General features: G+C 42.4%; 1 protein-coding gene across 10 annotated transcripts; it reads left to right on the top strand.

Annotated features, from left to right (window-relative positions):
• Positions 1 to 238: 238 nt before the first annotated feature.
• Positions 239 to 20,612, top strand: TPM1 (tropomyosin 1). Of its 10 annotated transcripts, none has more exons than XR_014269583.1 (10): positions 239 to 538; positions 1,171 to 1,296; positions 7,901 to 8,034; positions 9,156 to 9,273; positions 9,729 to 9,799; positions 10,617 to 10,692; positions 11,251 to 11,313; positions 11,573 to 11,642; positions 12,943 to 13,186; positions 14,541 to 14,748. XR_014269583.1 is itself a non-coding variant. In XM_082488811.1 (10 exons), the coding sequence occupies exons 1-10, from the start codon at positions 425 to 427 to the stop codon at positions 19,762 to 19,764; spliced, it is 981 nt and encodes a 326-aa protein (XP_082344937.1). In that variant the 5' UTR covers positions 239 to 424; the 3' UTR covers positions 19,765 to 20,612. The 10 variants fall into 10 exon arrangements, 7 of the variants coding, with proteins under 7 accessions (XP_082344937.1, XP_082344938.1, XP_082344940.1 ...); XM_082488811.1 differs by lacking the exons at positions 12,943 to 13,186; positions 14,541 to 14,748 and adding exons at positions 1,478 to 1,603; positions 19,682 to 20,612; XM_082488812.1 differs by having other exon boundaries at positions 12,943 to 13,021.
• The last annotated feature ends 6,980 nt before the right edge of the window (positions 20,613 to 27,592 follow it).

Below are 27,592 nucleotides of genomic sequence, written 5' to 3'. Positions count from 1 at the left end.
TCCCCCGCCCTACCTCGCCCATCGCATCCCATATATAGTCATATCTACGGTCAAATGGCAGGCAGCAGCGAATGGGAGCGCTGAGCCGCCGAAAAAAGCCGGGGGGGAGTGAGAGAGGGAAAGGGGTAGGGACGAACGGAGGAGGGAGGAGGAAAAAAAAAAAATCCCTTTCCAAAAAAGTATTGGATGTCTTGAGGAATGCAGTCAGCCCCCTGGGAAAGTACATATCTGTGAGGCGCTCCCTGCCCGCCGCTTGCACTCTGCCGGCGCCCCGTCCCGCACGGATCAGCCCCGCCGCCCGGCAGGTCCGCGCCGCTCCCCCGGGGGCCGCCGCTGGGTTTCGGACTCGGGGTTGTCCCGCAGCTTTTCAGGTTTTGCTTTCGGGTGAAGTTCGCGCGGGGAAGCGCCCTAGACCACCGCCGCCATGGATGCCATCAAGAAGAAGATGCAGATGCTGAAGCTGGACAAGGAGAACGCCTTGGACCGAGCCGAGCAAGCTGAAGCGGACAAGAAGGCAGCGGAGGAGAGAAGCAAGCAGGTCTGCACCGAGGGCCCGGCACAATGAGCGCCGGGGCGCAAGTCTTTCCAGACGACTCCTCTCTCTCTTTTTTTTTTTTTTTTTTTTTTTTTTTTCCCCCCGACGTACCTTGTACTCCCACTCCCCCTTGGTCCCCTACCATCCGCAGAACTGGTTGAACTTTTCCGAAGGCAGAGCTTCACCCTGACAGCCCCTGGCTGGAGGTCGTTCCCTCCGCCCCCAGCACCCCAGCTGGGGAGCAGGGCCCTGGGACGGCCGCATGGCCTCTGTGCCTTTGTCATAGGGGCACGGCTGAGAGAGGCTGCCTCAAGTAATGGACAGACATGCTGTGATTTGGCAAAGGACACTTAAAGCTGTGTTTGTCTCCTCCAGCACCATCCAGCAGACTTGTCCGATTCCAGCTGCTCCCCCCCCCCCCCCCCCAGATGTGTGTCGCATTTTCCTGGCCTTCTCCAACCCTCCTCCTTTACACCTGGGGCTTTATTCGTTTGAGAGAGGGGAGTATGTTGGTTGCACGGTTCTGGGAGATCCTGAGGAGGGAGGAAGGGAGAGGGGCTTAAAAATTAATTTCCCACTTTTCTAAGCCCAGGGAGAAACATATTTTTGTGTTGTATTTCCTCTTGTGCACCTAGTTAGAGGATGACATTGTGCAATTGGAAAAGCAATTGCATGTGACGGAGGATGCAAGGGACCAAGTGCTGGAAGAGCTACACAAGTCTGAGGATAGCCTCCTCTCCGCAGAGGAGAATGCTGCCAAGGTATCGTGCCCTTGCCGCAAGCAAAGATAATCTAACTGTCTCTCCTTCTCTCTCTCTCTCTGTCCGTCTGTCCTTTTCTGTCTCTTCTGCACTCGCACTTCTCCCTTTGCACGGTCACGTTGCCTGCTGCACCTTTTCCTGCCCGCCCTCCCCTCTCCACCACTTTCCACCCGTATCACAGCTGGAGGACGAGCTGGTGGCTCTACAAAAGAAGCTGAAGGGCACTGAGGATGAGCTGGACAAATACTCCGAGTCCCTTAAAGATGCACAGGAAAAGTTGGAACTGGCTGACAAAAAGGCCACAGATGTAAGTTACCCCCATCCCTTTCACCACCACTCCAGTACAGAAGCCGCACTCTCCCTCTGCACAGGACGGCCAGGACTCCTTCCAAGCAGCGCTCCAAAGCTTTGCTGCAGGCAGGATCCAGGCATCTCCTGGGCAGGGAGGTGGGAAACACAGCACTGCCTCCTTGCATGAGGTTTGCACACGGTCAGAGGCATTTGATTGGGTTTCTGCTTGCTTGACACGTGTTTTTCATGTGTACTTGCCGCTCTAGGTATGAAAGTAAAGAAAGAGTGGATTGTCCGTTTGGGTGATGGGGAAAACTGCTCAGGTTGGAACAACACTATCTTGATAGTGAGGCAGAATCAGAGAGTTAGTAGCAAGTAGATCCAGGAGAGGGAGATCCAGAAGAGCAAGGGCTGCTAGTTCTGTCTTCAAGAGAGCCGTTCCTAGGCACGCATGCATTAGAACAGCTGCCAGATACTAGTTTGGCTCACTCACTGATCCCTGAAGTAGAAGATCCTCTCCTAGTGTTGTGTTTTGTTTCGTTTTTTTTTTCCTGGAAATCACTGGAACTGTCTCACTTGTCAAAGAAAGGTTCGGTCTCGTGTGAGAGAAAATTGTCCCGAAGATGATACTTGCTAGGTTTGCAGTTCAGAGGACAGGGATCCTGGGAGCAAGCTGGGAGATATATATAGCTCAGCACTTTATATGGTAATAATGCAGGAGCTTATGCCTCTCTCGGGCCCTCATCCCACCCACCTGTCTGCCCCTGACATGCATTTAATGTATTGTATGCATAGAACCACATGAGTTTGCTGTCTCTGCAGTTAAGGTCCACATCTGTATGGCTGCTGCCGTACAGTCCAATTCTCTCTGAGTAAATCTCAGGTCTGAATTACAGGATAAGGTGAAACCACAGTATTTCCACAGCGATAACTGTCCTTTGCCTGTAACTAAGCTTTGAAAGTGAATCTCAAAGCCATAATAAAAAGAGGAATTGCCACAGATGAAGCGAGCAAAGTATTTCAGGGGGAGGAAGGATACTTTTAGAAGGAGAAATGTTACAAAAAACAACTTTGCATGAAAGACAAAAGTGCTTTTACATCATTTTGCTTCTAAAATGAATGAAAATGAAAATGATAATAAAGGTTTAACTTCAGTATGGCAATTAAGTTGTGTAGCTTTGAAAGGGAACTCAAGAATTTAACAAACATAAGCATGTGTAGGAACGGGAGAGTGGGGTTTTGTGTATAATGTGGCTCAGATGTCTGTCGTCTTCTGTGCATGGCTGCACGGATGAGAGGCAGCTTCCTAGCAGGACGTTTATTTAACTTGTTCAAAGGAACCGCATATAGATCCAGGGGAGATATTCCTTATAAGGAAAAGTATGCAGACTATTTGGAAATAGCTCGCCTAGGATGAAGGCAGGAGAAGTGCTACTAGAGTCCCTTTTTGAAAAGAATGATCTTCCCAACCAATCCCAATGCCATTTCCCTTTGCTGCAAAACAGCATTTGGAAGCTAGTCGAGGGCAATTTTGTTTGCAGTCATCCCCCAGACGGAGGGTAGGCAAGTGTCTGGCTTGTTTTCGTCAAGGTAAATGCTGTATTTAATGGTATGCATGGACTATGTCTGAGGTTTTCAGGATGTCTCTGTTTTTGGTGATGTGGAGTATCTTTGGGGCATTGCAGTTGACACAGTATTTGCCCTACTAGTTTGGATAATTCCAAGCCTTAAGGGAAAGGCACGGGCAGGGGAGGGGGCTCTGGCACCCTGGGGTGGGCTCCCCTTCCGCCGGGGAGGAGGAGACCTTACCTCGCAGCTGTCACTCGCCTCCCAAAAGCCGGGCGCATCCCCTGAGCTCCGGAGCCTCCTCACCTGGCAGGGGGCAGCCGCAGCTCCCTCTCCCCTGCCCGTGTCCCCGGAGCTAGGCCAGGCGCAGCGGCAGGAGGTCGCTCGGTGTCGGTTTATTACGCTCGTACCGGGGCGGTTTCGGTGGCGGGGGGAAGGCTGGTCCCGGTCCCGGTCCCGGTCCCGGTCCCGGTCGCGGTCTCGCCTGCGGGAGCCCGCGCACGCTGCGCCGCCAGGGGGCGCTGCCGCCTCAGGGCGCCCACCTGGGCACGGCCGCCGCCCCGCGGCCCAGCCCGGCCCGGCCCCGCCGCAGAGCCCTCTCCCGGCCGGGGCCGGCCTCGCCCCGGGGCCTGCCTGCGTGCCCGCCCCGGCGGTGCGCCCCGCCGCTCCCAGCTCGGTGCCGGCAGCCCCGCCCCGGTGCGCGGTGCCTTGCGGCGCGGGGGGACTTCCGGGGCTGGGGCGGGCGGAGGGAGGCGGCGCAGGCCGGTCGAGACTCGGGTATGGCGGCGATGAGCTCGTTGGAGGCCGTGCGGAGGAAGATCCGGAGCCTGCAGGAGCAGGCGGACGCCGCCGAGGAGCGGGCGGGCCGGCTGCAGCGGGAGGTGGACCAGGAGCGGGCTCTGCGGGAGGAGGTAGGGCCGCCTCCTCGGTCCGGCCCCGGCCCGGCCCAGTTCGGTTCGGGGGCCGCGGCCCGGGGCGAGCGGGCGGGGGCGCCGGGCCTGGGTCCCGGGACGCGGCTGACCCTCGCCGCTCCCCGGCCCGGCTGGTCGGGCGGCTGCTGCCTTGACCGCCGTCTCCCACAAAATGGTTACCTGGCGGCCGCCGCGGCCCCCCCTCCCCGCGCTGCGGGCGGAGGCCGCTGTTGCCGCGGGCAGGCCCGAGGCCGCAGGTAAAGAGAGTCGCTGCAGTGTTCGGCCTGGAGTACGGCGCGCTCCGGCTCGGTAACCTGAGCGGTGCGTTGCGTAAGTGGACCGCTCTAGGTCTGCTGGACAACAGCAAGACGCTGAGCTGCAATGAGGTTGAACTTAGGCAATATGTTTGAGATTAGCTGCTTTGCATTAGGATCTGAGCAAGCTTTTATGATTTTTTTTTTTTTCCCCAAATGTCAGTTGTCTGCTTATCCCATCCAGATGAGCTCAAATGTGGGAGGTTGGCATGCCAACTGTTGAGAGGTTATGTACTTGGGAGTGAACCCGAGATGGCCACATCCAAGTACTTACCCACAGTACCTGAAAACACCATAGCAATGTGATCATACGGCTCCTGTCACTATACATCTGTACTGTGTTTAGCTTGTCAAAAGCTAGGAAAAAACAGTAGGCATGGTTTTAGGCAGAGACAAGATCAGGTGTGTGTAGCACAGGCTCACATAGCAGAGAGATGTAGGTACAGGTGGCAGTTACAGAAAAAACTGATAGGGCTGCTATTTGCCTTGCCACTGACCTTGGGGAATTCTAGCAGCTGTAAGTTAATGTTTCCTGCTATAAAATGTACCGTGTTCTTTGTGGCGGTTTTAGTATCTTCAGTGCTTGTGTAAACGTGACATAAAAGGACAAATTTCTTATTCATGTAGTTTATTACAATAGAAAAAAACGGTGATTATTGGATTTCCCTATAATATGGGGTTTTCTGCACATTCTGGGCAGCAAGTTCAAAGGAAGAACCTTCTGATTACTTGCAGGTGATCTTCCCAGAGGGCAAAACATGGCTCCTTAAGCTTGTGTAACTACTGCATTCTTGCAAATCACTTCACATATCCATTTTTTTTCAGTGAGGGATCATGTCACAGTCATTAACTTGTTTCATAAGGGTTTCTGTCTTTAAAAAAAATGTACTTGTTTTCTAAGCCTTGTGAAGTAAATGACACCAGTTTTCCTACTTTCAGTAACATGTATTTTTTAAACAACATATGGATTCCCATTAACATGGGAAGTTTTGGTCTTGCCTTTCGTGGCAGAAGGAATAGCACTGGAGGAGCGATTACAGCTTGCTGGTGAAGTCTTCCCAGTAGAGCTCAGTCACATTGCTATAAGGCTTAGGATCCTAAAGGTTAATGTTTGTCTCTTCCCTGGAGTTGGTTTATGCGGATGATGTGGAATTCTGCAGAGTACACTTACATGGTATTTAAGTTTTTGTTTGGAGGGCTCAGTGTTGGGGTGAATAAAGGCAGAAAACTGAACTCGCAGGCACATGTAGAGCTGTGCCTCTTGTATAACACTAGCTATGTACGGATTTTTTTCATAGTCGCAGCTGTATTTCTGCATGCTTTAGGAAGGAGGCTTTGAGAACATTGCAGCAAGCAAGCTGAGGTGTGAATCTGACCCTTTCCTTAGTGTAATGCCTTACATGAATAGCATGTGACCAGCTAGGGTTGTTCTGTTTTTTTTTTTTTTCTTCCTGTGCAAGGTACAGATACGCAAACAATGAAAAAGCTAAAGCTGTGGCCAAAACATATCACAGCTTACAGCTTGTGATTGTTAAAACAGATTGCTAAAAGTTTCAAGACAGTGACTGGCAGCTATTGCCTTAAGAAAAGGATCTGAGTGCGTGCATCTCAGGGGGTTGTTGGTAATAACATTTTCAGAATGCATTTTTTCTTCCTTCTTCTGGAAAACAGGCTCTCTCTTACAACAGTAATAATTAACACCCAATGGTAACTTATCCATGTCATCGCTCATTGTAAAAATATGTGGTGTATAAGTGCTATGGCAAAAACGCAGAAGGTTATGTTTGTCTGTTAGCTGTGGGAGTGCCCCTTAATGTCACTGGGGTTTTTTCCTTCCTTACCATATAAGGAGAGAAGTCCTGCTCCGCAGAAGAATAACTTGGGCCATATAAGGCTGGTTGATAAACTCTTACTGAGTTACTGGAGCAGGAAGTAAAAGCTTGAACTTTAGTCACCTTGTGTTTTCTAAGCATATTGTATGCTTTTATCATGATGAGGAGTCTTGACATGATAATAATTAACTTGTAACATTACAGATTTCCCAAGGGTAACATTCAGGAGAGGTTGTTTTCTTTTTCAAATCAGAATGTTCAAATTATTACTGTTTAAAGCCAGAAGTCTGAAAATACAGGTTGAGCGTACTACTGCTTGGTTACATAGCTAAAGATTTTTTTATTTGGGTTAATGTGAGTCTTTAAGGAAGAAGTCTCTTTTACTCCTGGTTCTACGTGTTCACTCTCAGTGCTCATTAATGGTCAAATATATATTTGCTTCCCTGTTTCTGTGTTACTTCCAATTGTTCTGGTGGGGGAATGTTACTGTTATGTCAAAGGTTGGTTTACTTGTCTGGTGTGTAAGTTATTCTTACTTGTGTTACCTACAACAAAATTTTCGCTGTGACCAACTGTACCCAGCTGCCTCTGGTTAGTAAAAGCAACAAATAACAGTTCCTTAAAGTTTTAGCAAAGAAAAAGTACCAAACTGATACTTTTGGTATGTACTTTTGATAGAGGGTTGTTTTTTTCCTCACTGCAACTAGACAGCCTAGGAAATTCAGATGTGTACTTCCTCATATATAGCAAGATGATTTTCAATACTAATTAGGAGTAACTGTTGTTCCTGGAAGTAATTATCCTTTTAGAATAATGACCCTTCTATATATATTTTGCACTTAATATCCTGTTGAAAGAAATAAAGTTTAATAATGAGATTACTACGAAAAGGCTGTTACAGAACTTACTCTGCAACTTAAGCAAGTGTAGATATGAGAATGTCAGAAGTAAAAGCTTGTAATGAGAAGAGGCAGATGAGTTGTGTTACGCAGAAGATTAAGTGAACATGTGATGCAAGAGAGGCAAATCTGGGGGAAGATTGAGGATGGGGGGGTTGGGGGGGGTGGTTTTAAGTGATTTTTGCCTGTACCAGAGCCCTTCCAATAAGTAGCCTCTGCTGGTGCCTTCTTTGTCAGCTCTTGCATAGCTTGCCTGTAAACAAAATTTGTGGGTATTCGGGCATTTCTTTAATATTCTCATGCTCTCTCTGTGTCAGCTGTCTCATTGCACATGCTGATCTAGGTGTATTTTTGCATGCTTATGCTGAACCCTTCTTATGGAACTCAAGGAAACATTGGGACAATTCTTATAAAAGTGTGGCAGAAGGTCATCAATAAAGAATTTGGGATAACAGAAGAATTGGGTAATTAGTTTGTGTTGATTTGATTAAAAAAAGGGAGGGGAGACATAATTGGTTAATGTCTGCAAATACAGTAACAGAAAATATTTGGGGAACAATGCATAGTTCTTCCAGTGCAGTTGTTTCTAGTATAAATTGTGCAGTCCTTCATTAAGCAATAACCTCACAATTCAATGAGGGCACATACATCTCTGTGTATGGGCTTTGTAGTGGAGGAAGTTGGAAATTACTGGTGGTGTTAGATAGCACTAGCCCGGTGGGCGGGATAATCTTTTACCAGAGGTGATGTGTGCCTTATTATGAATTAATTTCTCTTTTTCCTGTGCTTAGGCTGAGAGCGAAGTAGCTTCCCTGAACAGACGCATCCAGCTGGTTGAGGAAGAGTTGGATCGGGCTCAGGAGCGCTTGGCTACTGCCCTGCAGAAGCTGGAGGAGGCTGAGAAGGCCGCAGATGAGAGTGAAAGGTGGGTGGGGCCACTCTTGAATGTATCGTTACCCTTATGACAAAGATGGTAATTGCCAGGGTGTGGGTTAGGGAAATGAATTAAACCACTCCTATGTCTCTGAACATGTGTAATCCACTCTTCCTTTGCCTACGTGGACTTCAGTTACAGTTTGTCTGTAGGGTTGTCCAAAATGGGTAGGCTTGAATTCTTTTTCATGTCTCTGTTGTAAAGATAAGATTTAAGTGAGGTAGGGCTTTTGATGTATGGGTAGAAAATCTCAGCTGGAGAATAACAAAGTGCTGGAAGAGGCTTTGGTTCTCCTGTTGGTGAGATTGGTGAGCAAATGAGAGCGAGCATGATAATTCCTTCAAATTTAGGCTGGAATTTCCAGAAGTACTTTATGTAAGTTAGGAACTCAAGATTTGTGGCTTTGGATGATCTTCTCTTTTACTTCTAAAAATTGTATGTTATGTCTGTGATAGTACTTCTTGTTGGGAAAGAATACTATGTATTTCTGCCTCACTAATGATGCAGCCTGTTGAAAGGAAAAGCATACAAGACTCGCAGTGCATTGTGAAATAGTTAAGAGAATTTGGGTCAAACATGCATGGAAGAAGCAATACACAATGTTTCCTGTTATGAAGGAGTTAAATTTTGCTTATGCAGTACACAGAGCTTCAGTGCTCTAGGGCTCTGACATGGCAAAACTCATGGCAGTCTGTTTGGGCCATAAACATAATGCTTGTCAGTCCTGCAGGGGTTGCAACATGCTGTTTTAGGATGAGTGTAAAAGCACAGATGTCTTTAATCATCTTATTAGGTCTTTAGACGCAAGACCCTTTATTTACCTTTCTGTAAGATCAGTTTTCCTTCAATTTAAAATGAAAAAGAATAGTATAGCTCAACCGTGGTAAAAGCTAAACAAATTAAATTTTCTTTTTTCCGAAGACATGCTTCTTTTCTTTGAACTTCTGAAGTGTGAATGCACAGGACTAGACCTATGGTGTGAGGAATCAAGTGTCTGATGTACTTCATTCACGTTAATACACCTGTTTGAAAGTCGCTCTCCAGTAGTAGTAGAGCTGGAGATAAACTGGCAAGCCCTGAACCTTGCATTTCCTGTTTTTCACGTCTTTCAGAGGAATGAAGGTCATTGAAAATAGAGCCCAGAAGGATGAAGAGAAGATGGAAATCCAAGAGATCCAGCTTAAAGAAGCTAAGCACATTGCTGAAGAGGCTGACCGCAAGTATGAAGAGGTCAGTTATTGAGTGCCAGTCAGTCATCTGTTTCTGAAGCCCTTTAGGCTGTGCCTATAGTTCTTTTTGGTTTTTTCCCATTGCCTTTTAAGTTCAAAAGATCACAAATGCCACTCCTTGCAGCTGTGGAAGGAATAATGGGCACCCGTATACCTCAGGGGACAAGATGGCAGGAGATCTGTGCTCAGATATTTGCACTAAAATGGTTGAGAGTATGCCTTCGTCTCTTAAGGAAAAAAATGTTTCAAGCTGCCTTTTGGTGAATGAAAGAGAGATCTTGAAAAATGTCAGATAACGGAGACTTAAATAAATAATGAAGATGTCACGTAATCAAAACTCATGAGTTGACCGAAAAATGGAAAGAGGCCCAACTCCCTGTTTTGTACATTCTAGAAACAGGTGACGTGTGCTACAACAACATAATATCTCTGGTTGTCACTTGCCTTTTCTTGTAGGTGGCTCGCAAGCTTGTGATCATTGAGAGTGACCTGGAGCGGGCTGAGGAACGTGCTGAACTATCAGAAAGGTAAGTGTTGAGCTGCCCCGAGATGTGTGTGAGGTGCTACAAGACAACTGTAACAGCATGAAACATTGGCACTACACTGTGTGTTCAGCTCAAAGCTATGTTTTGCTCTAATGGTTGAAATAAATTGTCAACGCCAAAGTAAATGTGTTCATATGTGTGTGCGTGTGTGTTTTGTCACTGCATGCTGTACCTGCACACTGATTTTGTGAATGGCTTTTGTGCATTTCATGTGTTCACTAACAGCCAAGTCCGACAGCTGGAAGAACAGTTAAGAATAATGGATCAAACCTTGAAAGCATTAATGGCTGCAGAGGATAAGGTACTGATACTAATAAACAGTTTTTAGGTTTAACTGCAACCCAAGTCTTTCAGCTTCCGTAGCCGGTTAGCTCACTCAGTAGTAACAAATAAGTCCTCACTATGCTCTTTACTCTCTTGGCATCTTGCTTTGGTGGTTTTCTTTGGTCTCTTTTTTGTTTATTTGTTCATTTTTACCTTTAAAGCTGATCTCTTGTGCAGCCAAAAAGAAGCTGAACTGTGTCACATGTAAAGGCTATGTAAATATTTCTGTGTAACCCAAGGGCCGTAGATAATTTCTGTCTGGTCTTCGTCTTAATGTACACTTGAGATGGAATTTGGCATCGTAAAGAGTTGCTTTCAGTCTGTGATGGATTCAGCTGCTTTTGAGGCCGTTCTTTTGCTCTATAATTTTTTTTTATTTCATTTTTCTCTATCTTTTCCCCCTGTTTTCTCCTGTTTCTTTTGCTTGACTGAATCTTCCGTCCGCCCCTTTCCTGCCTTCCTTCCGAAATAACAGCAAATGTGCTGAGCTTGAAGAGGAGTTGAAAACTGTGACCAACAACCTGAAGTCGCTGGAGGCTCAGGCTGAGAAGGTAGGCTAGAGACATATGTGAGAGTGTGTCCCTTACATTGTCATCTGGATTGGCCTGTGGGGTTTTCTTTATATGCTGGTCACTGTGCAGCATTTCAGCAAGGCCTCTGTGAGTAGAGTCATTTGGACTTACTACTCAATTCGTATTTGGCTCTTACTGGAATCTAGCATTCCTTCTAGTTCCAAATAGGTCACTAATATTTGACCACATGTTCTGTTAAGTAGTCTAACAGGATTAAATATTATTTATAGAACGTCCCTCAAAATGGCACTTTTGTGCTAACATTAAATTTCTCCAAGTGCCACTCCTCTTTAAAACTGTAGTACTAGTTTCTACTCAAAGATCCCGCTGTGTAAGCATAGGTGTATAACTCAAGGGACGTTTGGCTCTTGAAATAAACTGTTCATTACCACAGTCTGGTAAGTGGAATTAATTTAGTTATACCCATATGAATTTCCTGTATACATTTGATTTATTAGAAGAGATTCTCGAAAGTGGTATTTTTTTGTATGTTTAGAATACCTGGTCTAATATCAGTCATTCTCTTTCTAATTACAGTACTCGCAGAAAGAAGACAAATATGAAGAGGAGATTAAAGTCCTGACTGACAAACTGAAGGAGGTAAAATTACAGCCATTCTTTACAACAGACTTTCCAATGCAACCTGGATTCTTTTACTATAAATGCTACTTTGATGCTTTAGGGATGAACACGTCATTTTGGAGACAGTTTGGTGTTATATGTCTCTCCTAAAAATTAGTATCGCCTTATTATTTGCCTCCCCTCATTGTACTTTTTTCTTCATTTGAATTGTTGCTCTTCTGTTCGTAAGTACTATGTGTGTGTTTCCTAAAGCAGTCTGTATTTGTCTTGACTTCAGGCTGAGACCCGTGCTGAATTTGCTGAGAGGTCAGTAACCAAGCTGGAGAAGAGCATTGATGACCTAGAAGGTATGGGATTTTGCTTTTCTCGCTTAGTATAGAAATACAGATCTTTTATTCTCCTGTTGTTTGGTTTCTTTCCAGTACCCAGTTCTACTAATCTAATGTGTCCTGCTTATATAAATGAGTCTGCCTAAAGAGCGAAATAGGCAAAATGTTTTCCGATTGAAATGTATTGACAGCTTAAATGCTTCAGGTGAACAGTGTTTTGCTCTTGCCTGTTCCTTTTTCTCTCATGATCTCAAGACTCTCTTCATTTTTTTGCTTTATACTCTTCTACTTAGAGGAATATAAAGGTATAGGGTAAATGATTAGATGGGAAGTAGTATTATTATCTTACTAAAAAGCGGATGAAGAGCTGTGTTATGTTTGTAATAATTAGGAACATAGCAAGCTAACCTAATTTATTACTGCGATATGCGTGGGTCAAGGCAGACATTTTGTGACATAGACCCGTTGCTGTTTTTCGGTAAAGCTAATGGATTGTATAAGTAATCAGAAGGACAGCTTGTTTAACTGCAGAGAGTTTGTTTTAAGGTTGAGATAAATCTGTCAGAACTGCAGTAGAATAGTAGAATATCCTTTTTTTTTTCTCCAGAGAAAATAATTTAGTAGTGCTTTGTAATTAAGAGTTGTATGGAGTTTACTATTTAGGTGCATTATGCTAAGTCTAGGATTTTAAGAAGCTGGATTGCTTGGCACGGCAGGGTAACTTCTACATAAAGGGTATGAAGTATCTGGGTAGGGGCTGAAAATTTATGATCGCTGACTCAGGAAGGAAAGAGAGAAGAAAGATAAGTGTTTAGAAGGAACAAAAATTGCTGTAAGAAACTGAGTTTATGACATCACACAAACCAGAGAGGTTGGGCTCTTTTTTTTTTTTTTTTTTATTTAAAAGTGGTAGAAAATAAATGGTAGCATCCTCCTTGAGCCCCATTTCTGGATCTTTTCTCCCTAGCTCCTGTGTGCGCTTCTAATGTGTGTTAAAACAAAAATCCAGGGCAGAGAAACGTGGGTTTTGCTTCCCTTGTATACTTCATTTCTTTGTTTTCTCTATATCACAGGTTACCCCACTGGCAGTGCAGTTAATGAACTTGTCACATAAAACTATTCACTATTGATTTTTTTTTAATTCTTCTCTAATTTTGTAAATTTTGTTTTGTTTTGTCTGTCGGAACACCTCTTTCTGTGCACTCTTCCCCTTTCCTACGGCTTCTGGATGGTGTCCCATGCCACCACCTTCACCTTCCATCCCGCGATCACGCTCCATTTCTTTGCACACCTCTGCCTTCCCTCGGGCGAATGTTAGATGAGCTATATGCTCAGAAACTGAAGTACAAAGCCATCAGTGAGGAGCTGGACCACGCTCTCAACGATATGACTTCCATGTAAATGTCTTCCCAGCTTGTGCCTGCACCTGCTTCCCTGCCCTCATTAATTTGCAGTTCCGGTCTTGTGAAATTATACTCCCTCTGTAGTGGGAGACGCATTCCTTTAGCGAGACTAGGTGTACAAAATACCATGAACAATTTCTTTACCGTGGCAGAGTGTGGGTGAGTGTTGTGCCTAGCCTGGTAAATACTCATGGTGATTTTGTAAGCTGCCTAATAAGCTCGTGTTTACTCTTTCATTCTGTATCTGCAATCTTTGTGTCTTGTGGTTGCCCTTTGTTTGTAGCTCGGCATATATCCTTTCAGTTCTCCTCTGTTCAAGCAGTGTCTACCAAGCCCTTCATGTTCAGTTTGCCAAAGAAAATTGCCTCAGTACGTGTTGCATTCAGAGCGTATTCTTATGCTGTCACAGTTTTTCTCCGGCAAAGTTGCTACAAAAGTTTCAAAGAAATTTAGATTTAGCTGTATTCTCTATTAATGATGGTGGAAAGTGTTTATCTGAATTCCTTAACTGCTCTGAGAATTTCAGCTGTTTTCACTAAATGACAAGTGTGGAAATAGATTTAAAATACTTTGTAATTAAACCCATAAACATGACAATTGAATTGTAGGTTGCTTCTATATATTTTGAGGAGGGTAGTAGTAAGTTAATTTGCATATACCAAAAATGTGGTAATATCAACTTTAGTCATAAGGAGAAAAATAGAGTATATTCGGCAGCAGGAGAGTGATCAATTGTAAGGAATGACTAGTCCGTGCAGTGTTTGATACAAACAGACTCTCCTTCCGTCAGCCTAAAACTCTGAACAGAGGTCAGCTGTGCTAAATCCACCTTCCCATGCTCATACTCGCCACCTTCCATCACTTCACTACTCCCATGCTCACTCATCCACCTTCCCATGCTCGCTTGCATGAACCCTGTACAGTTGACATGGGAAAGAGGAAGAGTTGAGGCCCTCAAGTGCTTGTGAGGTGTGATGTTTAGTCCCGGCGTTTCTTTTAGGAAGCGAGCAGGCTTTCCGCGAGCCATAAGCTTTGCTCAGAGCTTGAAATGTAGTTTGCATGCACCCATATTTTAAATGTATTTTCTTTGCCTTTTTGCATCCCTGTATCTGTTTGTTACTTCCTTCCCTCTCTCTCCCGACTTTTTAGGAGGAGTCTAATGTTGTCTGCTTTGTATGCTTTGACTTTATAATTATTTTTTTTTTAATTCCCCCCCACCCCAACATATGTTGTTGCTCGGTGGCTTATCAAGCAAATGGATTTCTTTTTTCCTCCTCTGTGTGCAGAGGTTACAGTTTTTCTTCAATTTGGGATATTTCTAAATGGAAAACAGACTTTAAAATGTACTCTACTGGTACATGATGACATTACTGTAGCATTCCAGTCCCAGCATGGTGTGGTGTTTCTCTAGTAGTTGTCTTGGCATGCTGGGCTCTGCTGTTGCTGCCTTTTTGGAAGTCTTTACTGCACTGTTTTTATTTCCTACCTTATCTCACTTTTTCTTTTCATGCAGATAATTTTCTTTGCTTCACTTCTCCAAAGACATCTTCATCGGGTTGGATAAAACATATTTCCAAGCTTTGGATGTTTCATGGGTTCATAGTCCTGTCTTCTACCTTAGTTGACTCTATTCTTCTAGCACCTGTCTCAAAACATGCTCTGTTTGTGCTCTGCTGTACAGAAACTACATTTCTCAGTGTAAAATAAACATCCCAGCTGTATCCCTTTTGCTATTCCCTTGCCTTTTATTTATTTAAGTAACTCAGTTATTAATAAAGATTGCTTTTTTTGCCATTAGGGATTTAAATTTTTTTGGTGTTTCCATTTTTTTTCTGCACTTTTGCCTGAATGCTGGCAATGCAAAGCCAGTGGCAGCAGTCTATAGGATGGGAATATTACTCTCGGTATTTTGAGGTTAAAACTGACCGGTTATGATCTTAGTCTCTCTCAAAATCTGATGCAGATAAAAAGACAAATAGATGTAATGGGAATTTGTTTGGTTGTTATTGTTAGGCCAAAATCTGCAAGGACAATACTTCCTTGGGGTCACTTGGTTGTGGGAGAATGGCTGAGAAAGCAGTTAAGTCCTTGATACCGGATTTTTCACTTCAAATTCTGAAATTTTCTCCTGGCTTGATGCTGAAGACTTCCTGTCTTTATTTATATAAATGTGTGTGTTTGTTAAATAATCGAGACAGATTTAAAGGGACAATATCAGAAATGTGAAATTCTGTTTTTCATCCAAAAATAATCCTTTAAATGTCTTGCAAAAAAAGTTTTCCCCTCTTTCATGCCTTGATTACTCAGCAAAGATGAAAGATGTTGCTTGCTAACTTTTTTTTTTTTTTTTTTTTTTTTTTTTACAATATACTTCTCTTGAGTGGCATGATAGGATTGGAAGTTCATCAGGGAGATTTCAGTAGCTTTCCACTCTTGTGCTTAACTCAGACTTGGGAGTTTTAATTGCAGACTCATGAGAAATATTTCAGAATTGGAGTAGGAAAACTCTCATTGTTACAGTAATAATGAAATGATTGTGCTGCAAAGTGGAACATACAGATTTCAGGTTTGAAAGCCTAAACATCATCTTTCACCTGATTTGGCAGTGACTAATTAAGGATGAAGCGTTAAATACTGACACCTTCCCTTTCTGTACTGTTATTAGCAACTAGACAGTTCATTGCATTATTTTTAACTTCATTTTCTTCACAATGAAATTAGTTATTTTCCAGTTCACATAAAGTGAATCAGTTTAACCTGGATTGATTTCTGATTGTGCCTGTCACTATATATATTGCTAAAGTTCGTAAGTCATCACAGCTGAATAAACTCACTGTAGCTTAGCTGTGTTTTGGTTTTTAGCTTGTACAATAATGTAAACGTGGCTTGCTTGCTCAACTTCAAGATTATTCAGCAGTGCAGTCTAGGCTAGTTTTCTTCCTCAAAACCTGTTTTCCAAATAAGGCTTGCAAATGGATGCATCATCTTCCTCCCTGTCATCCTCAAATAACTTTGTCTCATCCCAGTCTTTTATCCCATGACATATGTCCTAATGTTTCTGGCTATGGGGAGAAGCCCAAGTACGGGATATGTATCAGCAGTCGCAGGTAGTCCAGATAATAAAGTTTAATAACTTACTACTCATCAATTGAGATACAGTAAGTGGGTTTATACAATCTGTGTATTGCAACTGAAAAGTAAATTGTTTAGCATGAAGGTTAACCAAATATAATGAGATGAGCGTTGGTAAAGTGACTGACACTAATGTGGTTAACTTCACAAATGCAAGAGTTACGGGGAATGTGATCAGCTGTCACTTGTCAGCTGAGCCAGAGTAGCTTATGCTACAGCAGCTCCAGCCCCTTAATCTAGTTTGTGTTTTGGTTTATTGTGTCAGCAGTGTTGTTTTTCCCCTCAATTCCTAGAATACTGTCGTTTCTTAGGAGAAGTAAAAAAGCAAAATCCAGTGTAGGTACCTGGTAATTTTTAGCACAGTAATTTTGAATATCAATACTTAATTTTTCTCTTTTCCTTCAAACATAATCAGCTCTCTGCACTGTAGGGTGATGTATTGCTGGACAAAGTATGGAAATGGGCAATGCAATGCATATACCCAGGTAGCTGCGTACAGAATTCCTAGCTGGCCCTGCTCCACCGATCTTGACTCCACGGAGCTGTTGTGGTGTCTCACTGCAGTGTATGTCAGCACTCTTGTCACCATTGGACCTGACCTGTGCGTTGTGCTGTCTGGCCCTGTGTAGCCGGTCATGTACATGAGGCTTGTTGACGAGAATATGAGGCTGACTGTCTCATTTCCCTGGGTGCTCTGCTGTGCTGAGGCCGAGCCTCCCTAGGTCTGCACCGGAGCTTGAACTCCCTGCTTGGCCTAACATGGCTGCCTACAGAGCCAGCCCTTGGCTCTACCTCTGGTAAATCACAACCTAGACAGACTGCCTGTGGGTAATCAAGGGCTGACTGTACACTCGGTAAATGTTTTCCGTGCTTTATGTGGGGGTAGTCTCATTTTGGATGTGGAGAAATACTGTAAATCTCTGCCTCAATTAAAGAGAGGAGTTTTCTGTGATGAAGGTAAGCATCAAGTTCTTAGTTCAAATTAGGTTGTCATGTTTGAGTAACAACTAAATACACTTTTCCAAACAAAGTGAAATTGTAGTTACTCTGAGGTTTCAATGTTTTTTTTCCATGTATATGTGACATTATTCTGATGAGAGAGACAAGACCCAGTTATTACTGGTCCAGGATCAGAGCTCTGAAATGTGCCCTGGTTTTATTGAGCTGGCTGTTGGAGTTTGGGCTGGGGAGGAAGCTACGAGGAGTTGCTACTCACCGCCCAAGTATGTCCTACAGACCAGCTCACTGCACAGCTTTGCCATTGCTGTGTCCAGAGCCTGCAGGAAAAGAGGATTTCTGTGGAAGCTGTTAGGAAGCTTGTGGAAAAGAATCAGAAACAGTCACTTCCTGTAGGGAAATAATCTGGGATCAAGAGGTCAGGAGTGCAGTTTGAATCTAGACTATTGGGAAAAATATGGACAATTTGAGAAAACAAGACAGTCAAACCATCATGGAAAGTTCTTTCACTCTGCGGAACAACTCTCTAAATGCACTGTCGTAACATAGCTGTGGCTGTTCTCTTTGACCATGAATGTGAATTGTCCTCTCCGTTTACTGTATTTGAGCAACACAGGTTTTCATGCTCTCGTTTCATTTTCACCAAATGTTTGGGTTTGTTTTCTCATGAAGTACAACTGAACAATTGATAATGTGGAAGTGCGTTGATACCAGTAACAGAAGTACGTTTCCTTACCAAAAATACCATTTCAGCTGTCGGGTTCCCCAGGAAGGGAGTACATGCTGAGTCAGACCTAGTGGTAGTTGGCTATCAGCATCTCTCCTGCCATTACTTACCCTGGTGGTGACACAGTTGCTTTCCCTTCACTGACAGATGAGGTTCCACCACATCTTAAATAGTTTACAAAGAAAAATGGCACTCATGAAACAAATCTTCCGTGTGCTGTACATAATGATTAAAGTAGGTCTTGGTTCTTCTAGGAATATAGCTGCAGTTCTTTGTTTCTATTCCCACTTACCTGTCTCACAGCTGTTCCCCACAACAGGAGGCTTAGCCAGTTCTTCCTAGGTTATAATAGCTGTTCCTTGGAGTAGCTATTTAATTACCAGAGTTGTAGATACAAAGGTAAAATGTTTCTCTGTATGTTACTGAACTGTCTGTGGTGTGACCAGTTTCTTTATTAACTCTTACTTAACTGTTTTCTCTGTCTAATCTGTCTTCATTCTGCCTCTTTTTTCCCTTCTAACCTGCTTGCTGCCTGTACAGACCAACTCTACCAGCAACTTGAGCAAAACAGTCGCCTAACTAATGAACTAAAGCTGGCATTGAATGAGGATTAAACTTTAGTGTGACTATACTGTTAACTTGTTTAAAAACTGCTTCTTCCAAATTTCCTTAAGAATGAATCAGTAAATGTAGAAATAAGCAAGAAACCTAGAAATTGCTTTTCTTCAGGCTGTTGATTCTGTGGTAAATTAATGGATGAAATTCTCAGTTTCTGTTGGAAAAATACGAAAATGCTTTTTCTGGACACCTACTTTGGAGGAGCAGTAAGCTCTTTGACTGTTCAATAGCTCCTTTCCACTTCAGTAAACAGCTACAGCACTTTGCTAAAAGTATCCAAAAAGTAACAGCCTGCCTTGTAGACAGACGCTCAGTTTACCTGACATCATGAATTGGCCCTGAGATTTTTACTAGAACGTGGACAAGAGAAAAATGTTAGCAGGATTCATATTTCTGTATTTCAAAACCAATATAAAGGATACTTATAGCTGTTTTGTTATCTGGAGACTTTAATGCAAGAATTTTGCGTTACTATGACTTAGACTTTAAAAAACAAACAAACAAAAACAACTAGGAATGGGAGCTCCATCTGAAAATATCCGGTCAGTTTAAAGGTATGCTTGCATTAGTATGAAGTTACTATTACTGGATTCTGGTAGGATGCAGCTCTAGAACATTGTGCTTATTTACTGTATCGAATAAGTGTGTTAAATGACTGTCTATAAAAGTGTGCATGCAACATAAAGCTACTAACTTGTTTTATTTATTTTCTAGAAGAAATAAATTTCTTAAAGGTCACTTCACTGAAGAAGAGATTAATTCTAATTTTTTCATTCTTTGCAAGTTCTGAATTACATGGAACTTACAGTATGGTTCTGCAAAGAACTTAATTATTTTCTTTATTGCCCTAGTTTAAAAAGAAAAAAAAATATCAAAAAACCACAAAACAACAAAAAAAAACCAAACAGCCATTTGCCATCCCACGTTTCTGTAGGCAAAGAGCTTCCAGAACATGCAAGAATTGCGTCTCTGTTGGCCAGTGCATTTTCTTAACAAATGCAGATGTAAACAGTTCTAAACTCGCATTACTTGCCATTTGTTTTATTAATTTGGAATCCTCTCTAGTTGTGTTGTCTGGGGACATCGGTATTTATGAGCATGCACATTTCTTAACTCTCTAAACCCTCCAATAGAAATGATGATTGCATGCCTTCATGTTCTGCGAATCAGTGCCTCCAAAGAACTGCTATTCATGTTGTAATTTTCTAATTCCACAACAGAGAAAGTGGCGCATGCTAAAGAAGAAAACCTTAGTATGCATCAGATGCTGGATCAAACTTTACTGGAGTTAAACAACATGTGAAAACCTTCTTAGCAGCAACCACATTATTTGTTTTATTATTTTTACACCTGCTTGCCGTGAAACCCCATAAACATGTCTTTATTTTAGTTTCACCACAGTCACAAGAACATCTGCTAAATTATCAGGCAGGGGTCAGGGAAACACCAAAATGGGCAAGCCATATGCGGGTTAAGCTATATTCCATTATGGTTTAAGTGTGCCATTTCCCAACAAAAAATGTTACCTACACTTTGTAGAGAGTTCAGCAATTCAGTATGCTTAGTCTTCTGAAGAATCCTGGATGTGGCAGAAAGTGTCCCACCTCAAGTGCCAACTACAATTTTTGACAAGAAGAGTGATTCGTATTCAAGAGAGGAAATGGTGCTATTTTGAACAAAAGGTTCTGCTGAAGACTTGTTTGATATCAGACAAGTCAGGAGTTGTCCAGCACAGTAATTTATTTTTGTCAGAATTTTATTGATCTGTGAGGATTTGGACTTTCTGTCTAATTCAATAGAACGAAGGTATGTAAGCAACAGAGAAAAGTGAAGGCTTCTGGAGGTTTTAAATTGTGTTCTTGCGACTCGATACAGAAGTGTAGGTCAGCATTTCACCTTGAGCATTCATGCAATTGTATTTTTCATGTTGAAATGAAAGATTCAATAAATTCAGGAGAAAACATAAATTTGGAAGAGATTGTTTTAAAATGTATTTTATTCGTGTGGATTTGGGGGAGGGGGAGGAATTTATAAACCGATATTCGCCTCACTTTTTTTCACACTTTCTTTGAGCAGTTTTAAAAGTATACCTGTATGTAAACATTGTATAATGATATGGAATAAAATGCACATTTTAGGACATTTTTTAAATTTTGCTCTCCTGTGATTTGTTTTTCATCACATTAGCTTTCTGTGTGTCGCTGTGTAAAATATACACATGTGCAGTGTCTCTCATTGGGATACGCTGTTAACACGTTGGCTTTCAGTCTCTTCTGTGCTGTTAGGCTAGTGTACAAAAATGCAGTGGTTTGGACTGATGTGCATCTGCAGCTGCTAAGAAGGCGCCCTTTGAGGGCCGTATTGCAGGAACCTGCCCCCGTCACTTGATTGTATTCCCAGATGTGTACAGAATGCAACTATCCCCTAATGGATGTTAGAGCTTCCCAGAGTTGTTAATTGTTGACCAAAACTGTTCTCAGTAAGATCATTGCAGAACTCCCATAGAGTTCTGTAGGAAATGAGTCCTAAAGGCCAAGCTCTTGGAAACACTGCCATGTATTTGCATATCTTACCTGTTAATATGTGTTAATTTACTTTGATACAGTGATAAACTTTCTAAAATGATGCATCGAGTTAATGAGAGATCCTTTCACCCAATTTTTCACTTCTGGTTGCTAATTTCTTTGTGTCTAGGTATCTTTATTTGAATTACGAGCTCTGACAATGAGCAACTTCAGAACTTCAAAAATAATTCATATTCCTTCTTTTTCTGTAGTATATTGCTGAAAGTTGATGCTGTCCATCCTAGCAGCAAGGAGCTCTGTAGGAAGCAGGGATAGATAACCTTCCAGATCATCAAAGAATCTCCGTTAGTGGACCCTTAGCAAGCAACTGAAAACAAGTGACTTTCTCAGCAGCTGGTGTAGTGGTGAAAGGGTAAAGTAATACATAATAATTTCGGGTTAAATGGGAGTTGGAGAGAGAAGGTGTACTGGTGTGAGTCTCTAGCTTTTTTTGATTGTGTTACAAAGGGGAGAACTTAGTAACATTACAAGCTTTTCATAATTTGTTGGCTGCTGCCAAGTCATTCTGAATGGAAAGGATGAGATCCCTGGCTTCACATTTCCCTTTAAGTGTTTTTGGGAAGGAGAATACACGTTGCAAGGCACCTACAGTGCCATAAGCTTGTACTGGAGGCCGACAGTCTAAAGCTCCAAATACACTTGTGCAGAGGTAAGTTATTCTAATCTCTTCCTCCTTCCTTAGCACAAGGATGAAATGTCAGGTAACTGGGCTCTAAGAGTTCAAGCCTCCATGCGCTCATCGCTTTGAGTGGTGCTGCTGGAGTCGGTAGGGCTGCCTCCAGCAGGAAGAAGGTGCTACACTGTGTAGTAGTTTGTAGGTTAGGGCCCAAAGCCACCCAGAGAGTTGGAGGCTGTGCTGGGAGCCGAACAGAGGAGTTCCTGGTACTTGGCCATGAGTCTTACACAGCTAAGTGTGCTGCCTGCCCCACTGGATTGGTTTTATGGTCCCATGGTCTGCGCTTCAGTCCTAAACAGTGTGTCTGAGTGAAGTCAGACCCTTTGCTGCTTAAAATTGCTTGCTTTCCAGGAGACCACAAGCTGCTTTGTGGTTTGGGGAATCTGAATTCACCTCTTACTATGTGTAGGGGTAAGGAGGAGGCTGTGGTTTTAGTGTCTCTTAATGAGATCACGTCATCATTAATAGGGCAAGCATGTGCAAGCAAGGAGATAAGAATTAATCTGAAAAAAAACCCTGTTTTAGAATAGACTTCCCCGAAGTGCACTGTTGCAGATGAATCCATAAAGCTTCATAATAGGTGAATAAAAGTTTTCCGGTTCCAAGGAGAGCTGAAGGGAGCAGTGAACATAACAGTGAATCGAGTAGCTTTTTTTTTTTTTTTTCTGACCTTTTTTCCACACCAAGTAGCCTTTTTTTTCTGACTAGCAACAGACACATAAATAGGCATATGGTTGTATTTTCTGTAGCAGGAAAATCTGTTTCTCCCGTTAATCATAAGCCATTACCCATTATGGGTTCTTTGCACACAGTGCATAATCAGACAAAACTCAAGCTAGAAAGCTCTGGCTTGTAAAAATAAATAAATTGGGCTCTTGATTTAACCCCATTCCAAACAAATGGGAATTTCTCCCTCTTGAAGCTACTTTGCCCAAAATGTTAACTCTAAAAATTTGTTAAATTACAGAACCCTGCATCATTCAGCATTCCTGAAGATGTGTGTCTTGGTTTGGAGAGCTACTCACCCTTTTCTTCAATGTGAACACACATTTGTCAGTTTGAAATACACCATTGTTGTGCAGCTGTACTATGTCATTGTCTTGGTTGTTTTGTGAGATGTTCTCTCTCAATGAAACAAGTAGTTCTGAGAGCACCAGAACTGGCAAAATCTGTTTTCTTGCAGATTCATGTCTCGTGGTTGGCTGTAAGTTGCAATGACTTTTTTTCCAGATACTGAGACGTTTGTGTTGTCTCTTTCTCCCTCATGGGATTTCTCTGATGTATAATAATACGCAAGACGTGCTGCAGGGTGTCCCTTTCCTTCCATCAGAACACTCATAGGCATGCTTTTTCTATTGTAATGGTTCCTTACTTTCACAAAACTTGCAGAAATGTAATTTTCCTTTTAGAGTTCTACGTAGTCAAAACTAGTCAATCAGTTCAAGAGTTGTTCAGTGAGATGAGAGACAAAGATAAGTGACATTGAGTCCCTTTTTAAAAAACAAGGCTAAAGCAGTAGCCTGCACATATATAGCACTGCCTCTCAGAGCTCTAGCACCTGAGTGAGAAATCTGAATCTGTAAGGTATTACGCATACTAACAGGTTCCTTCTGTCATTGGTGCTACTCAAAATCTGGGTTAAGCCAGCAAACTTCGCTATACTGTTAATATTGTAGGGAAAATCTATTACACTGGACTGTCTATGACTGCTGTAATGTCTGTTAGTAGCAGCAAAAGAAGAAAGTGATTGGCCAACTAAAACATTTAAAAACAAGGCAGGGGGCTGGAATATTTACATGGCTCAGCACTTGGGGAAAATAGAGTGGTTTTTCCGCAGATGATTATTTTGGTGTCTGGTTTTGTTTTAATCTGAGTTTTTTAATAAAACAGGAGCATCAGTGAAAGATTAAGTGGGAATTGCAGCAAAAAGGTCAAAGAGAAGAAGAGACAGAGAAATAAAGATAATGCTTTTTATCTTCATAGATTTTTTTTTTGAGAATGCACACAGGAATAGTTCCTTTTAATAGAGGGATGCTGTGTAACTTACTTTCTTTAGAGTGCGTTGTATTCTTTCCAAGGTATGGAAAACCTGTGCAATTTTGCATACTATTCTTGGCTTTCTTAGTGAATCTGTCTAGTTTTCTGTAAGTCATAGCCTTGCAAATTTGTAAGCTGTTGCTGAGAATTGCATAAATGCAGATCCCACACAATGACAGCAGCTTAGTGACGGCAGCTCTGTGATCTAGATAGTCCAGTTAGTTAATTTATATGAGAGCAGAAATAATGGGAAGCAGAAGCAAATAGAAGTCTTGCAGACACCTGCCAGACTATTCCTTCCCATTTGTTATTTCTGGACTGATAGTGCACTGAAATGAGAGGACATTACACAGTATTTTGTATTTAAATAGTATGGCCCTTAAGGGCACCTCAGCCCTGGTTTCTTCTTATCTCTTTGCTGGTTTGAGAAATGGCTGGATAAAGATTAAACAGCATCTTTCTCATTAAAAAAAATAGAGCCAAGACCAAAAAAAAAAAAAAAATAAAAGTCCTGCAGACCTACTTGCAACTGATAGTACCAGATGTCATAACATACTGGCGTGCATGGTTGTGGGAACATTTCTCATTTGTGTACAGCAAGCATATGCAGATCATGGGTACAAAAGGGTGAAATATGTTTGGGGCCATGACGGTGCAAAGTATTTTGAATGCCTTCTATTCCAGGGCCTGACCGTGGGCTGCTTCTTGGGATTATTCCTTTCATCGCTGCTGGTTTTGGTTTTTTTGCCCTGAGATTCAAACAGAAACGTCAAGGAAACGTCCGTGTGATGTCTCTCAGCCAAAGCTCATGGCAAAGAGTGTTTCTTTGGATAAAACCTGCAAAGGCCTAACAGCTAGTGGTAGTTGTCCATGCCAGGGAGGAAAAGGATGCAGGTCTGGTGTCTCTACAGTAGAATTTGTGAAAGAACAATCAGAAAGGTGAAACTGCAAAGCTCTGGTAAGTTGTTTTAACTTGCTTAGGACACATTGGTATTGATATTAATGTGGAGGTCTGTGTGAGTTTCCAGTTTAAAAATAGAGGATTTCTTTGCAGGTCAACTAATAGTTTCTCTACACCAAATGTTTCTCTTGACAAGAATACTACTTGGAGAAATAGCCTGGGAAAATGCTTCAGAATCTTTCCTGGATTATGGTTTTCTGTAGCCAGCAAGGAGGAGCCTGCCAGACTTCTTTCCACTTAGACTGAATTGCTGTACTACTTCCTTATTTGTTTATTGTACACACGTAGGCTATAAAATAGGCTAAATGGATGGTGTAATTTGTGCAGGCTGTCCAGAAAAAAAACCTGTATCTGGAAGATGAACTAGGTGAGAAAGCAGCTAAAAGGGAAAAGGTAAGATAGAATTGCACATGGGGGCTAAAGGCAAGTCAGGAGGGTGTAGATAGCATGAAGGTGATCTACAGAAGAATTAATCCCTCCCTCTAAATGCTACCGTGTAGTTATGCCTTGTCCTGCTCCTGTAGCCTCCGCTTGTGTTCCTGCAGCTACCGTGTTCCCCTGCCACGGAGGAAGGTGGCTGACAAAGTCCAGGTAGCAGCAAATTCTTTGTCACCCTTCATTTGGGTTTAAAGTACAATATGCGGGACCTTTTCCCCGTGAAAATCAATAAAAATCCTTTCTTTCAGTGGTTCTCACCACACCAGCAGAATCTGGGTTAAATTTCTCTATGCTAGGACTTTATTATCAATTACCTTAACCAGGAAATCGTGACCACCATTTTTTGCATCTTTTCAGCATTAGCAAACGTAGCGAATGTGTGTGCTTTTATTAGATTCACATGCAGCCATGTCTGAGTGCAAGGCATTTCCTGGAAATTAACAACTGGGTGGGAAGGATTGTGGATACCAGAGGCAGCCCAAGGGACCCAAACTGGTGGTTAATCCATGGGAGGCACTCTGTGCTGAGACTTACTGTTGTGAATTGAAATAAAAAGCACATGGGCCTATGTGTGTCTGTGGAGAAGAGCAGAGGTTATTGCCATTTTGAGCAATTAAGTTATTGGTTATTCCCTCTGCTTCCCGAACATCGGTGTATGTGCTGCCAGCATGAGGAATGCTACAGCTAGCAAAACAACTTGTAGGAAGGGTTTACTCTGGATCCATTATTTTTGTGAATCACTTCCTATTAACAGTTTCAATTTAATTAAGGAAAAATCACTAAAATCCAAGTTTAAATTGAGTGCAGATTGTATAGGGGTTTGCCTTGTTTTAGCTCAGTTGTATTAAATAAGGTCATTTTACCAAACCATGTAAGTGTATATACAACTTTGGCCATACACATATATAGAGTATATACAGCTAAAGCCTGCTTGTTTGACTAAGCCTTAGTCAAACAAACAGTTCCATTAGAGCAAAGTCCCGGGGTTGTAGAATCAAGCTGTATGGAGTCATTGCGCAATGAGAAGTTCTCTCTTGCGTCAAAGCTGCTGGGTCTTTAGCTGCTGCCACATTTGGTGTGTAGGTTTAAAAAGCAAATAGCTGTGCCCAGTGAGGATTGCAATGCAGTGTTTCAGTTTCCAAAGAAAGACACTGATGTTCAAAGGTGCTGAGTAGTTCTTTTTGATCTGAGTAGGGCACCTGTGGACACCTGCATACTGTATTCAAGGTGGGAGATTGCAGAATCCCTATTTAAACTACAGTAAAACCAGAAAGCTCTGAAATCTGTTTTCCCAGTTCCTCTTTTCCCCATGTCTGTTTTGCCTTTGAAGCAATAATGAAGAAATTACTCTCTATACTGCAGCGTGAACAACAAAGCGAAGTGTGTCACTTCGTTTCAGTTATAGATACGTTTCTGGGACAACAGGGGGATTTCTCTTAGTTTTTGTTTTATTTTCCTGTTTGCGAATTTACAAGAACACCAGCTGTCCGTATAAGAAATGTTTTTTTACTCACACCTGTTGTTTAAATTTGACAGGCACCAAGTTGAGTAGGATCTTGTTAGCTTTCTTTACACCACTTGGAAAAAATGTCATCACCCATTAAGTAGAGCACAGCTTCCCCTCCAGCTTCAGTACACCCTGAGCTTCATTCTCTTCTGATGCATGCGTCAATATCTTGCTTACCTTTGCACTACAAGATTGTTTTTATTGGAGCTGAAGGAAAAGAATCCAAGCTGAGTGGCAGACATTAAGATAAGTATGCAGGTAGTAAAACTGTTCTACTGAAAATGTTAGTCACACTAACTAAGTTAAGCGTGTGTATGTGTACCTGACGTACACTGCTATACACCAGAAAGTATATATAGCATCTAAAACGTGGAAATGTTTTTGGTTTGGTTCAAGGTCAAAGAAACAAATGATAGTATTTCCAACTCAAGCAGTTGATGGGTTTTTCCAAGTGGCATGAGGGACAAACTGTCCCACACTTAGTGCTTACTGCAGAAGTCAGTCATCCCAGGCAGTCATCTTCCCTCGGTAGTGAAGTTTTTTCAAATTTTCTTAGTTGTTTCCCATAGCTTTGCATGCAAAGGTACAAAATAAATACCTACTTTAGTTTTTGTAATGGTCTTATTGCAGCACAAACCTGTGTAAATGCCATTAACTTGATTTACTCTTATTTTACATGTACGGAAAGAGGACAGAGTAAAATCCTTTCTTACTGATCTGTGTAGCATATAGTGCGTACGCTTACAGATATTTAGAGGGGCTCTTTTGAAACATGCCTCAACCTGGGAACAATATGCAGCAAAGGAATGGAGTTTGTAGTATGCATGGACTTACCCCCTTAAGAATACGCAAACCCAGTGCCAAATGCCTCCACCCAAATATCCGAGATGTTACTAATTTGATAAGAGGCCTTTTCCTGTTTTTTAC

Source organism: Vanellus vanellus, assembly GCF_965231255.1.
Source record: "Vanellus vanellus genome assembly, chromosome: 11".
Taxonomy (NCBI): domain Eukaryota; kingdom Metazoa; phylum Chordata; class Aves; order Charadriiformes; family Charadriidae; genus Vanellus; species Vanellus vanellus.
The sequence above is the reverse complement of the archived record's forward strand: the minus strand, read 5'-3'. Positions and strand labels throughout refer to the sequence as shown.

Bases quoted from the DNA above. Each gene is read 5' to 3' on its own strand.
- TPM1 (XM_082488811.1), top strand. From the start codon at position 425: ATGGATGCCATCAAGAAGAAGATGCAGATGCTGAAGCTGGACAAGGAG. The intron at 8,035-9,155 runs GTGGGTGGGGCC...CACGTCTTTCAG, and splicing joins GCCGCAGATGAGAGTGAAAG to AGGAATGAAGGTCATTGAAA. The intron at 11,314-11,572 runs GTAAAATTACAG...TCTTGACTTCAG, and splicing joins TGACTGACAAACTGAAGGAG to GCTGAGACCCGTGCTGAATT.